Source organism: Nycticebus coucang, chromosome 3 (assembly GCF_027406575.1).
Source record: "Nycticebus coucang isolate mNycCou1 chromosome 3, mNycCou1.pri, whole genome shotgun sequence".
NCBI classification, from domain to species: Eukaryota; Metazoa; Chordata; class Mammalia; order Primates; family Lorisidae; genus Nycticebus; species Nycticebus coucang.
The window spans coordinates 25,719,746-25,732,379 of record NC_069782.1 but is presented as its reverse complement, the minus strand read 5'-3'; the positions used below and the strand labels follow the sequence as shown (position 1 = coordinate 25,732,379).

General features: G+C 47.1%; 1 protein-coding gene across 1 annotated transcript in view; it reads left to right on the top strand.

The window, feature by feature from the left end:
* Nucleotides 1–12,634, top strand: part of ELK3 (ETS transcription factor ELK3) — a 75,058-nt gene that overhangs the window by 50,533 nt on the left and 11,891 nt on the right. Inside the window, exon 3 of the mRNA XM_053585275.1 lies at nucleotides 3,641–4,435. Coding sequence (XP_053441250.1) covers nucleotides 3,641–4,435 — 795 coding nt within the window. The remainder of the gene's footprint in view (nucleotides 1–3,640; nucleotides 4,436–12,634) is intronic.

Sequence of the window (12,634 nt, the reverse complement as noted above, 5' to 3'; positions counted from 1 at the left end):
GTTATTTGTATTGATTTCACTATTCTGGGCATTTCAGATAAATAGAATCATATACTATGTGGCCTCTAGCTTCACTTAGCATAACATAGCCCTTCATGTTGTGTCAGCTCCTTATTCCTTTTTGTAGCTGGATAATATTCCATTGTAAGGATCTATCATATTTTGCTCACTCATTTGTCAGTTGATAGACATATGAGTTGTTCTTTATGTTTTTATTTAACACATCAAGGCCCAGCTCGCTATTCGAGATTGTCCTTCAGTTTAATTTTTGAGAGGGAGAGACATGTTTATCAGATCCCCAAATTACTTCTTGATTTGCTCATGAATATTAGTAATCCCTGCTCAGACATTGTTTTGAACCTATGAGAAAATTAAAGGTTGGGTTCTTCCCAAATAATTTGTTAGAAGAAATTATGCAGACCATTTCTTTTCCCCTTTCTTCTATATTTTAACTTAGGCTCTAAAAGAAACTTTAAGAAAAGTTTCTCTTTTCCTTTCTTTTGTTTAATGATTTAGGCTCTAAAAGGTCACTCAGTTTTGATGAATGTTTGAACTGGCTGAGGAAAGAAAAAAGTTTTCTACCGGGGAGAAAATTATGCACTAAAAAACAAAAATATCTTAGAACTTTAGCAGAGGAAACATTAACACACCAGGCAAGCACACTTTCTTTTTAATAGGAACTGACTCTCGGTCAGATGGGTCCAATGACAACCTTATTTAATCTTTTCCTGCTGGGAGCTAATTTTCCTGGGCATGTTCTCTACCCAGGCCTGGTGTTGCACGAGGCCCAGGTGGAAAACGGTTTAAGTTTCCCCAGATTTCTCTGGAGGTTGTGAGAGGGTAAAGCCAGATGCAGGTTAAGTTGCAGGCCTGAGCTCCAGGGTGCCAGCCACTGGAACTATCATGTAGCTTTGAATCTCATCTGTGTGCTGTGCTAAACTAGTTTTTCCAGGACTCACATTTATGGTATTTCCTGTGTTAAGTGGGGACCTTGTGTGTCCCTCCCTTAGATACAGGCAGTTCCCAGGTTATGAATGAGATAGATTTTTTAGGTTGGTTCTTAAGTTGAGTTTGTATGAAAGTGAAAACAGATACATTTACCTATTACATGTAATAGCCTCCACTCCTAAGGGTGAATTAGAGGCCATTTGGACGTTTGTAACTTGGGGACTGCCCGTACCTACTGTGAGTAATTCCTCCTTGAAAATCTCAGGTCCTTCTGTCATTTAAAGCCACAGGGAGGGAGGCAAATCAAAATGTCATGATGGAACAAGACGGCAGGCAGAAACAATATATTTAGAACCAAACTATGATTGCAAAAGGGACATCGATTTGAATTAAATTTTCTCTCTCGTAGGGGGTTCTTTTGATTCTTTCCCCCCAGACTTGTGTGGGAATGTGAAAAAGCTTAGGCTTTAGAGGTGGCAGATCTTGGTGTTTCCTGGGCATGTCACGCCCCGTCTTTGCCCTTGTGAGGAGACTCTCTGCCTCTACCAGGGCTAGTGTGGGGGTGCAGGGAGCTGATTTGTTCACAGGAACTGCTTCTAAAGCTTTTCTCTTCCAAATGATTTTATTTTATTTATGTATTTGTTTTGCAGTTTTTGGCCAGGGCTGGGTTTGAACCTGCCACCTCAGGCATATGGGGCTGGCGCCCCAGTTCTTTAAGCCATAGGCACAGCCCCCAAATGATTTTTTTTTATTTAACTCTCGCTCATACCCAAGTTTTAGGCAGAACAATTTATAGGAAAATGCTTGGAGTCCTTTTCCTATAGGATGGTGCTAGTTCCTTATGTTTGAGAGAGAGCACCTTTGTCTACCTTGAGCCTCCTGACCCCAAGGTACACAGCGAGCATTTGATAGATAAATATGGAATCTGCTGGGTTCTGCAGGGAATTAATGTATCCATTAATAACCCTCAGAAATAGCACAGCCTTTAATAAAAAGTCCTTTCTCCCAAAGGGCTGTGAAAACTTGTACAGTGATTATTGTTTTTCATTTATAGCCTAATGTTTGAAGACTGGAGCCATAAGCTGAAGAGCCAGAAGTAGATACTAGCAACTTAAAACACTATATATGAATGTCATAAATAACCAAGTAGACAATTTGTTTTTCCTCCAGTGGTTTTCTTGGCAAGAAAAAGAAAAAGGGAAAAAAGGGATCCATGATTTAAGAAAACATTGCAGTGTTTGGTGATGATAACTTACATTTCTATAATGCTTTCCAGCTTACAGAATGCTTTTCCTATTGTTTTATTGGTTGCCTCTGATTCCCAGAGGTAGGTGAGGCAATGCGCCTCCATACATTACAATGTATACTGTATTATGGTTAAAGACATACCACCTCCTCCCAGGTGGCCGTGTGAGTTATTTAAGCTCTCTAAGCCTATTTAACTAATTTTTAAAATAGGCTTAATAACACCTTTCTCTTAGGATTGCTGAATAATTCTTACTATATCATCATGCACATTAATCCTCACTTTGCAGATGAGGAAACTAAAAATGGTAATTAACATCCAGACATTGTTCACCTAGTAATTGGCAGAACTGGAATGCATGTATAATTCTTCTGCCTCTGACTTCATTCCTCCTTCCGCTACTCCTTAGCCAAGATGTGTACATCAGAAATATTTTGCTGGGCACAGTGGCTCACGCCTGTAATCCTAACACTTTGGGAGGCTGAGGCAGGTGGATTGCTTGAGCTCATGAGTTCAAGACCACCCTGAGCAAAAAGCGAGACCTCATCTCTACTAAAAATAGAAAAACTGAGGTAATGGATCACTTGGGCCCAAAAATTGGAGATTGCTGTGACCTGTGACGCTGCAGCACTCTACCCAGGGCAACAGCTTGAGACTCTGTCTCAAAAAAAACAAACAAACAAAAAACAAAGAAGTGTTTTGTTGCCTCTGTTGGCAAAATGTACTGTTAGAAAACGCCTCTTACTCTGTTTCTTTGGTGCACTTATATTTTATTTATTTAATTCATTATTTTTATTGTTTCAGGTTGATTGAAGGTACAAAGAATTAGGTTACAATGTTTGCATTTGTTTGGTAGAGTCCCTCTTATAATTATGTCCTGCCCCCAAGAGGTGTCCCCTACACCCTAACATTGTGTCCGTTAAGTGGGAGCACAGCTATCCTACCCCCTCTCCCCACTCCCTTGGTTCTCCTGCCCCCCTCCTTGAATTGATTTGAGTTTTTCTCTGATGTGGGTATTAGATGGCTTCATATTACAATTGAGTACATTGGATTCTTGCTTCTCCGTTCTTGTGATGAAAGTGTTTCAACTCCATCCAGGTTAATACAAAAGATGTAAAATCTCTATCTTTTTAATGCTGAATAGTTTTCCATGGTATACATATATCACAGCTTGTTAATCCATTCCTGGGTTGGTGGGCATTTAGGCTATTTCCATATCTGGGCAATTGTAAATTGAGTGCAATAAACAAATCCAGTGCAAATGTCCTCATGATGAAATTTTTTTTTTTCCTTCAGGGTGGATTCCTAGTAATGGGATTGCAGGATCCAATGGGAGGTCTAATTTGAGTTCTTTGAGGATTCTCCATACTTCTTTCCAAAGAGGTTGTATTGGTTTGCCATCCCATGGTGCACTTACATTTGAAATACCTATTTTTGTATTTGCAGAACATCATCAAGAAGGTGATTGGGCAGAAGTTCGTGTACAAGTTTGTCTCCTTCCCGGAGATTCTGAAAATGGATCCTCACGTGGTGGACATCAGCCGGGACAGCCTGCTGCTGCAGGAGGGCGAGTGCCAGGTGCCCCCCGAGGGCCGCGAGGGCCACAAGCCTGGTCTTTCCGCCCTCAAGATCACCAGCCGTAACGAGTACATCCACTCAGGCCTGTACTCGTCCTTCACTATTAATTCCCTGCAGAACCCACCGGATGCCTTCAAGGCCATCAAGACGGAGAAGCTGGAGGAGCCACCCGAGGACAGCCCCCCAGTCGAAGAAGTCAGGACTGTGATCAGGTTTGTGACCAATAAAACCGACAAGCACGTCACCAAGCCAGTGGTGTCCCTGCCCTCCACGTCCGAGGCCGCGGTGGCATCTGCTTTCCTGGCCTCATCCGTCTCGGCCAAGATCTCCTCTTTAATGTTGCCAAACGCTGCCAGCGGTTCGTCCACCTCTCCCTCCTCGTCTCGGTCCCCGTCCCTGTCCCCCAGCTCGCCCCTCCCTTCTGAACACAGAAGCCTCTTCCTGGAGGCCGCCTGCCATGACTCGGATTCCCTGGAGCCCTTGAACCTGTCATCGGGCTCCAAGACCAAGTCTCCATCTCTTCCCCCTAAAGCCAAAAAACCCAAAGGCTTGGAAATCTCCGCGCCGCCGCTGGTGCTGTCGGGTACCGACATCGGCTCCATCGCTCTCAACAGCCCTGCGCTCCCCTCGGGGTCCCTCACCCCTGCCTTCTTCACTGCTCAGGTAAGAGTCCTCACTGGCACCCTGGTGCACCCTTACTCAGAGGCTTCCCAGGCAGGGAGCCACTTCCTTCTGTCCCTGGGCACCTGTGTACCCAAGTCATTCTGTAAACAAATGCGAGGGAAGTTACTTTTTCCTCCTCTGATCAAAATACACACAGAGGGAAGCGCTGGCTGCTACGGGGACACTTAATAGTTTCTTGCTTTTAGTGGCCTGAGGGATCCTAAGATGGGACTGGCACGCTAGCCGTGAGAGCAGATCACACATGATTTCCTGGGGAAAGTTGAGCGGGTCAGTTTACATTTTAAGGGCATAGGGATTTTATGAAATTTTTTATGGCAGAGTCCCCTCAGGGGGCACTTTGTAAATAGCCGGTTGTTTTCTGTTAATGTGAAAATAGATGTTGACTGATAGCCCTGCCACGGGTGTCAGTGTGGGGCTGCGGTGGCCATGTCAGTCTCCCAATGGGACACGTAAGAGCCACACAGACACTAAAAGCAGTGCCACTCTGAGAAAGCCCAGGTCCACATGACAGTGGAGAGGAAAGCGAATTTGTAGGTCAAGAAAATCTTTAAGCCTTTTCCTTTCAATAAAATGCTCCGATGCTCTTTCTTGTCCAGCTGACAGTCGCAGGGCAGGGACAAGTAGGTGCTGGTTCACTGTATTTCCGCTTCCCCCTGAAAACTGGATGCAGTTTAGTGGCAGAGACGGAGAGCGTTTGTTCTGGGGTTGCAGACCTGCATTCAGTTCCTACTACCCTGCTTCCTGGGGTGTGACTGTGGCATTAGTAGTGTCCCTTTGTGGCACCAGGCTGGGGATATGCTTTAGCGGAGGTAGGAATTCCCTCCACCCCGTGCCTCTGTGGTCTTTGTTGTCATAATCTTTGTCATTGTTGTTAATATACTGAGCCCTTTGGTGTGTCGGGCACTATTCCAAATGAATTATGGGTAATGTATTATTTTTTCCTAGCAGTCCCAGGGTGTAGATCCATATTCAATATTCATTTCTAAAGTGCTTGAGACCGTAAGTGTTTTGGATTTTGAAATATTTGTATTAAGCTGGCCTCAGTGTCTCATACCTGTAATCCTAGCATTTTGGGAAGCTAAAATGGGAAGATCACTCAAGGCCAGAAATTTGTATCATCCTGGGGGAACATAGTGAGACCATGTCTCTACAAAAAAAAAAAAATTTTAATTAGTCAGGCCTGGTGGTGCACACCTGTAGTCTCCTCTGACTCTGGAAGCTAAGTGGGGAGGATTACTTAAACCCAAGAGTTTGAGGTTGGAGGGAGTTACTAATATGCACTTAGCCTGGGTGACAAAGTAAGACTCTATCTCAAAAGAAAAAGAAAAGGCAAAAAGAAAGAAAAAAAAGAGAGAAATATGTGCATCATGCTTACTGTTTGAGCATCCCACGTTCAAACTCTGAAATGCTCCAATGAGTGTTTCCTTTGAGTGTCATGTCGGCACTCACAAAGTTTCAGCTTTGGGGGCATTTTGGAGTTTGGGTTTCCGATCTGGGATGCTCAGCCTGTACTGTTATCATCATCCCATTTCCCAGCTGAGATGAATGAAGCAAGTCACCCAGAGTCACACAGCTAATAGGTGGTAGCAGTGAATTTGAACCCGGTTAGTCTGCCTGGGGAATCCACGCTGTCTGCTGTCCGCATCTCCACTGCGGGAAGGCTGCTGTTCCTGCTCACGACAGCAGTGACCGAGCAGCGGAAAGCAGCTCTTTGCCACTTTGCTCTCCATGGCTGCTTCTGCATGGATTGTGGCCCGGGGATTCTGTGGCTGCTCAAGCTTGTGAGTTGGTGGTAACGTGTGTGCCACAGAGGACAGGGCTGAGGGCTCAGCAGTTCCGCTCGGAATGAGCACGTGTGCTCTCTAATCAGGCATCATCCAGTGACTCAGAAACAGCTGCTCCAGGAGTAGCTCAGAGGAGTAAGCTGAGAAGCAGGCCGAGGGGGATCTTCTTGCTGGTCTCCTCTGGGTTCACAGCTATAAGACCGAGAGGCCCCGAAGCCAGGCTGAGGCCAGCTGATGTCAATGTTTGTGTTCACCGTGTCACCTGCTCTGCACTCAGTGGGACAAACACTAGACCTCACGTGAGCCCCGTGTTTCTGGACGTGGATCTTGTGAACTGAGGTGGCTCCCCTTGGCAGGGCTGCGGACCACACCGTGGGCTGAGAAGAGGAGAGACCAAGTCACAGAGAGGGATTGAGGATGAATGCCAAAGAATGGTTGCAAAGTGGAGGACCAGGAGGTAGAACCGGCTTGAGCGGCTAACGCCAAGGAGAGGATAGCAAAGCCAGGACACTTAACAGAGGACTTCTGTCTGAATAGGGACAGTGGTTGGTAATCCCAGCACTTTGGGAGGCTGAGGCAGGAGGATCGCTTGAGGCCAGGAGTTCAAGACAAATCTGGGTAACATAATGAGCCCCTATCTCTACCAAAAATAGAAAACTTCTCAGCTACACAGAGGCCCTGCACTCTAGCCCAGAGGACAGAGTGAAGCCCTATCTCCAAACAATAGAGAACCCGTGTCTGAGACAGCTGAGAGTGAAGGGTCCTCAGCCAAGCTCTGAGGGTGGGGCTTTGGCAGTTGAGTTAGTGCCAGGAAATCCAAAAACAGGACCAGGACTTCCCTGAGGAGAGAGGGAGGGAGGGACGAGGAGGGCTTGGGGCCCAGGCTGAACCAGGGCCTTTGGGCTAGGGGAGGGAGGGTGCTAGGTAGTGTGCCGTACTTTCTCAGAACTAAGGGAGTCGCCGTGTGTGGGAGATGGGGGAGCCTCAGGACTCGAACTCCACGTTCTGCTCTGCTCTGAACAGCCAAGGTGCCCCACGGGGAGGGAGAGTAGTGCTAAGAGGGAAAAACCAGAGGGGGCAGAGACCAGGCTCACGGGGGTGGCATCTGTTCACAGCTGAATTCTCCCTGCCCGTTTCACCTAGGTGGTTTCCCAGAAGTCAGTCAGGGCCTTCCCAGGAAGCTCTATCGTGACCTGACAAGGCTCGGGTCATGTAGGTTCGGAGCCCAGGGGGTAAGGTTAGCATTCTCAGAGCTTCCTCCCCTAGGCTCAGCTGCCGCAGGGTGTGCCCAGAGATGGCAGTGGAAAGCCTGCTGTGCAATGCCATTCACCTCAGCCTGAGGGCTGAGCCCCTGTCCCTGAAATCTCCCCAGGGCACAGGAGTGAAGGAACCCTGGGGAGTGAAGCTGTCCCCAAAGGCAGCATCACTGCCCCCTCTGCCTGACTGACTTCCCACCCCCCTGGGCATTCTCTGTTACAGAAACATCCTTTCCTCTGTGGATTGTGCTGTGTGACATCCTGTGCCCACAAATACTTGGTCATCTGTGGAAGCCTCCTACAAACTTTCTTAAGGGTGGGCTTAGGAAGAGAAGTAGGGGGTGTGCTGGAAAAACTCGATAACCTGGACGTGAAATTCTCAAGATAGCTTATTTTGAGAAGGCAGGAAGAAAGGGAGAAGTCAGAGTCTCAGCATGTCCCATGTCACATGGTCACCATTGCCTCCAGGGACCTTACTAAACACAGGCAGGCAGACCCCATTTTATTGTGCTTTGTAGATACTGGTTTTGCTTTTTTTTTTTTTTTTACAAATCGAAGGTTTGTGGCATTCCTGTGCTGAGCAATTCTGTCATTGTCATCTTTCTAACTGTGTGCTCACTTGGTATCACGGGGTCATGTTTTGGTAATTCTCACAATGTTTCAAATTTTTTCATTATTGTAGTGATCTGTGATCAGAGATTTTGGATGTTACTTTTGTAAATGTTTGGGGGTACCATGAACTGTGCCCCTGTGAGATGAGGAACTTGATTGAATACTGCCATGTGTGTTCAGACTGCTCCACAGACCGGCTGTTCCCCATCTCTCTTCCACTCCTTACGCCTCCCTGTATTCCCTGAGACACAACCCTATCAGGACAATTAATAATTCAACAATGGCCTTTAAAGTGTTTATGGGGAAGGAAGAGTCACACATCTCCCATCTCTCACTGTAAACTAAAAGCTCACCATGATAGGGAGGAAGACACGTCCAAAGCCAGGATAGGCCAAAAGCCCGGCCTCTTGAGCCACAGTTAGCCAAGTGGTGAATGCGAAGGAAAAGTTCTTGAAGCAAGTAAAAAGTGCTGCTCCAGTCAGCACAGGAATGATACCGAAGCCAAACCGCCTGATTGCTGAGGCTGTTATGCCCTGCAGGTGAATCAGTCCATCTGGAGTCCATGGGGAAAGTTACTGGTCTGGACAGAAGATCAAACCAGCCACAACATTCCTTTGAGCCTAATCGACAGCGAGGCCCTGATTCTTCAATTCTATGAGGATAGAAATAGAAAATTAAAGTTTGAAGCCAGCAGAGGTTGGTTTGTAAGGTTTAAGGAAAGCAGCCCTCTCTGTGGCATAAAAGGGCAGGGTGGGGCAAGAACAGGTGATGTAGAGGCTACAGGGAGTTACGGATAAGATACTGCGGAGATTACTGACAAAGGTGGCTACGCCAAACAAGAGATTTTCATTGTAGATGAAATTGCCTTCTATTGCAGAGGGTACCATTTAGGACATTCATAGCTAGAGAGGAGAAGTTAGTATCTGGCTTCAAAGTTTCAAAGTACAGCTTGCCTTTTGTCAGGGGCTAATGCAGCTGGTAATTGAATTTGAAGCCAGTGCTTAACTCACCATTCTGAAAAATCCCAGGGCCCTTAAAGAATGATGCTAAATCTACTCTGTGCTCTAGAAGTGAACCACAAACCATGGATGACACCACATCTGTTTACACCAGGGTTCGCTGAGTATTTTAAGCCCACTGTTGAGACTCCTGAATTTAGACAACTCTAGGCCCTTCCAGAGATTAACAGTCTCCTTTTAAGACTCTTTTTAACTCCACAGTGGCCTTGTCTTGGTTTCCATTGGCCTCCGTGGGAGTCAGAGATCAGTGATGTTAGTTGGTACAACCTGCAGTAGTCACCTAGCTTTTCTTCACTTTCCTAAAGCCTGAATGACTTACCAGTATCTGAGGTCACCGAATTAAGTGGTCAGCAAATCCTTGAGTAGTTGAGCTATGGCCTCTTTAGTCAAGTCAGGTAACAAATGCCTATTATTTGTTAATTCGTTTGGGAGCTCCTGGTTGAATATCATGGGCTTGCTAGGCACCTGGGGATACAGAGGTCAGCAAGATAGACCCAGTTCCTGTTCTCATGAGTTTACAGTTACTGGCCAGCAGCTAAACTTGCAGTGCAGGATGTAATATAGGGTATAATTTAGGGTGGTGGGAAATTAAGGAGGACCCTGAAAATGAATTGAGGAATTTTGATTTGTTTTGATGGGAAATTAATAGCTGCTTAGATGTTTAAGTTGTGAAACAAAAATTCCTATTAGAATCTGTTAAGAAATAATTAGTGAACACTGATTTTTTTTTTTGAGATAGTCTCACTATATCACCCTTGGTAGAGTGCCCTGGGATCACAGCTCACAGCAACCTTAAACTCTTGGGCTTAAGTGATTCTCTTGCCTCAGCCTCCCAAGTAGGTGGGACTACAGGCACCTGCCAAAATGCCTGGCTGTTTTATTGTTACAGTTGTCATTGTTTTTGGCAGGCCTGGGCCAGGTTCGAACCTGCCAGCCCTGGTGTAAGTGGCTGGCGCCCTACCTGCTAAGCTACAGGCGCTGAGCCTGATTTTTTTTTTTTTTTTTTAATAAGACCTAGAAAGGACACCAGAAGTACCCATGTTGTTTTCATGACTGTAGGACCCAGCCATGACAGGCCTGACTAAGCTGCTCCAAAAGTGGGTAAAATAGTCCCTGCCAGTTAGGAGCTCATAGCTTACCTGCAGTAGCCTCAGATAGTATCTCAGATAGAATACAGAGGAAACAGTAGGGAAGAAGGTGTTAATAACTGTGCTAGACTTGGGGAATTACGTCATGGAGAGCGGGTGATCAAACTTAGGCTAGGCGCTGAAGGATTGGGAGTTTTTGTGGCAGACAGGGTGAGGAGGGTGTTGTAGGCAGAGGAACAGCATGGGGCTGGGCATAAAGGCGTGGGGCAGCTTTGTGACTGGGGAGGTAGGGACAGCAATTGTTACATGGGAGGATGAATTGCAACAGCAAAGGAGGTGGCATTGGGCAGCATGGAAGGGATGTGAGTGACCATCTGAACTGTGTGTTAGGAATCACCCTGATGGCGTGGATTGGGAAGGGGGCAAGCTGGAGCCACTTAGGACCCATTGTAGTATTCCAGGTGGAAGGCCGTGCTGGTGGGGGCCCCGGAGGGGATGGCTGGAAGAGAGACTTAAGAGATTCCAGCAGCAGGACCTGGTGGCTCACTGGGTTGGGGGTGGGACAGATCCAGGTTGAGTATGAGGAGCATGGGAGGAAGGATGAACTCATGGGGAAAGGTTAAAGGTTCAATTTTGGCCACGGTTGAGTTTGAGGAACCTATAAGACCTTCAGGTGAATAAGTTCATCTGGAGCTAAGGAAAGAGTTTGGGGCTAGAGGCAAAGGTAGGGCATCATTGGTACGTACAGAGTGATTAAACCATGGAAATGGATGAGGAAAAGGTCTGTAACCCAGGGAAGCCTGGGCTGAGCGGTCAGGGCCATTCTGTGGTTTTCTGTGTATATGACACGAGCTCAGGATACATCAAGCAAATTCAGAGAGATGAATCTCATGTATGGAGATTAGGGAGTGTCTGAAACAGGGTCCAGGGGAACCTCAAGTTGTGACTCAGGAGGTCGTCCCTTTTTTTCTGAATTTTCAAAATTCTACGAAAGAATTTTGAATGGACCTAGTGTTTGGGGGCAGTTGATTTGGTGACGGTGTACAGAATCGGGGAGGGAGGCCTGGGGCAGGTGGACTGGGTGAGGTGGCTTTTGTAGAATGCCGTCTGTGAGGTGACAGAGGCCTGGGTGCAGCAGCAGTGGAAATGAAGGGATAATAGGAAAGAAAGTGAGTTTAAGGAAGTCTTCAGAAGCCATGTCTGGAGCTTGCAGTGGGTGGAAGGCATTTTGCATGATGGTGACTGGAGGCTGGTGCTTCTTGGCCCTGTGAGTGCAGGGATGTCTTGTTTTGTCCTTGTCTTTGACACCTGACCTGACATGCTGCACACTCTGTTAATGAGTTGAGGGGGTGCATAAACGGTGATACTGTCAAAGGGAAGTCTTCAAAAGCTGGATGTGGGAAGAAGGTGATGAAGTTTGAGCATGTGGGCATACCAAAGGAAGCTATCCAATAGGGCGGAATTCTCTAAACTTTTTGGCACCAGGAACTGGTTTCATGGAAGGTAATTTTTCACAGACTGCGGGGTGGGGAATATGGTTTCAGGATGATTCAAGTGCATTATCTCTACCCCTCAGATCAGGCATTAGATTCTCTTAAGGAAGTGCCCAACCCAGATCCCTCGCAAGTGCAGTTCACAGTAGGGGTCGCGCTCCTGTGAGAATCTAACGCTGCCGCTGATGTGACAGGAGGTGGAGCTCAGGGGTGATGGGAGCGAGTGTGGGCGGGGGAGGCCCCCAACTTGCGGGCCACTCACCTCTGGCTGCGCTGGTCTGCTGCCAGCAGGGGAATGTGCCAGGGACAGGGATGTGCCAGGGACAAGACATATTTAGAGCTGCTGATTGCTTTAGTGTTTAGGAGCTGAGAACTGCACAGGGAATAAAAATGAGCAAATACCTGCAAGGCTATGGAAACAGGTAAAAGGAAATATGCAAATTACCATAATACACACGTGGCAGAACACATTAATTGTTAAGAAAAAACGTGGTTACAAAGTGTTACAAAGATTCAGAGGAAAGAAATTCCATCTGGTTGAGGCGAGATAGAGAAAGTCTCCTTTGAGGAGGTGGCATTTTGAAGGGCACAGGGAGCCAGGGGAGGAGGGAGGAGGTGTTAGAGGACATGGCCCAGGCAGAGGGCCACACACCAGGGCACACAGGTGGGCACGTCTGGATGCCAGCTCACGCTGTTTGGCTCAGACGTGTGGGCTTTTTAGAAGACTCTGTGTTAAGTGTGAGAATGAAAAGGGGACACTGGGCGGAGGTTGTCCCCTGCCCGCCTTGCAAGTTGAGTACCAGCTGCCCACGGGCATCTCCTTCCCTGACAGCCTGCGGGTTCAGGAGCTCCTCACGGGCCAGGCTGGTCTTTGGGGAGGGAAAGGAAGCAGGGGTCTTGTGGCTTCTCTAGTGCTCAGCCCTCGG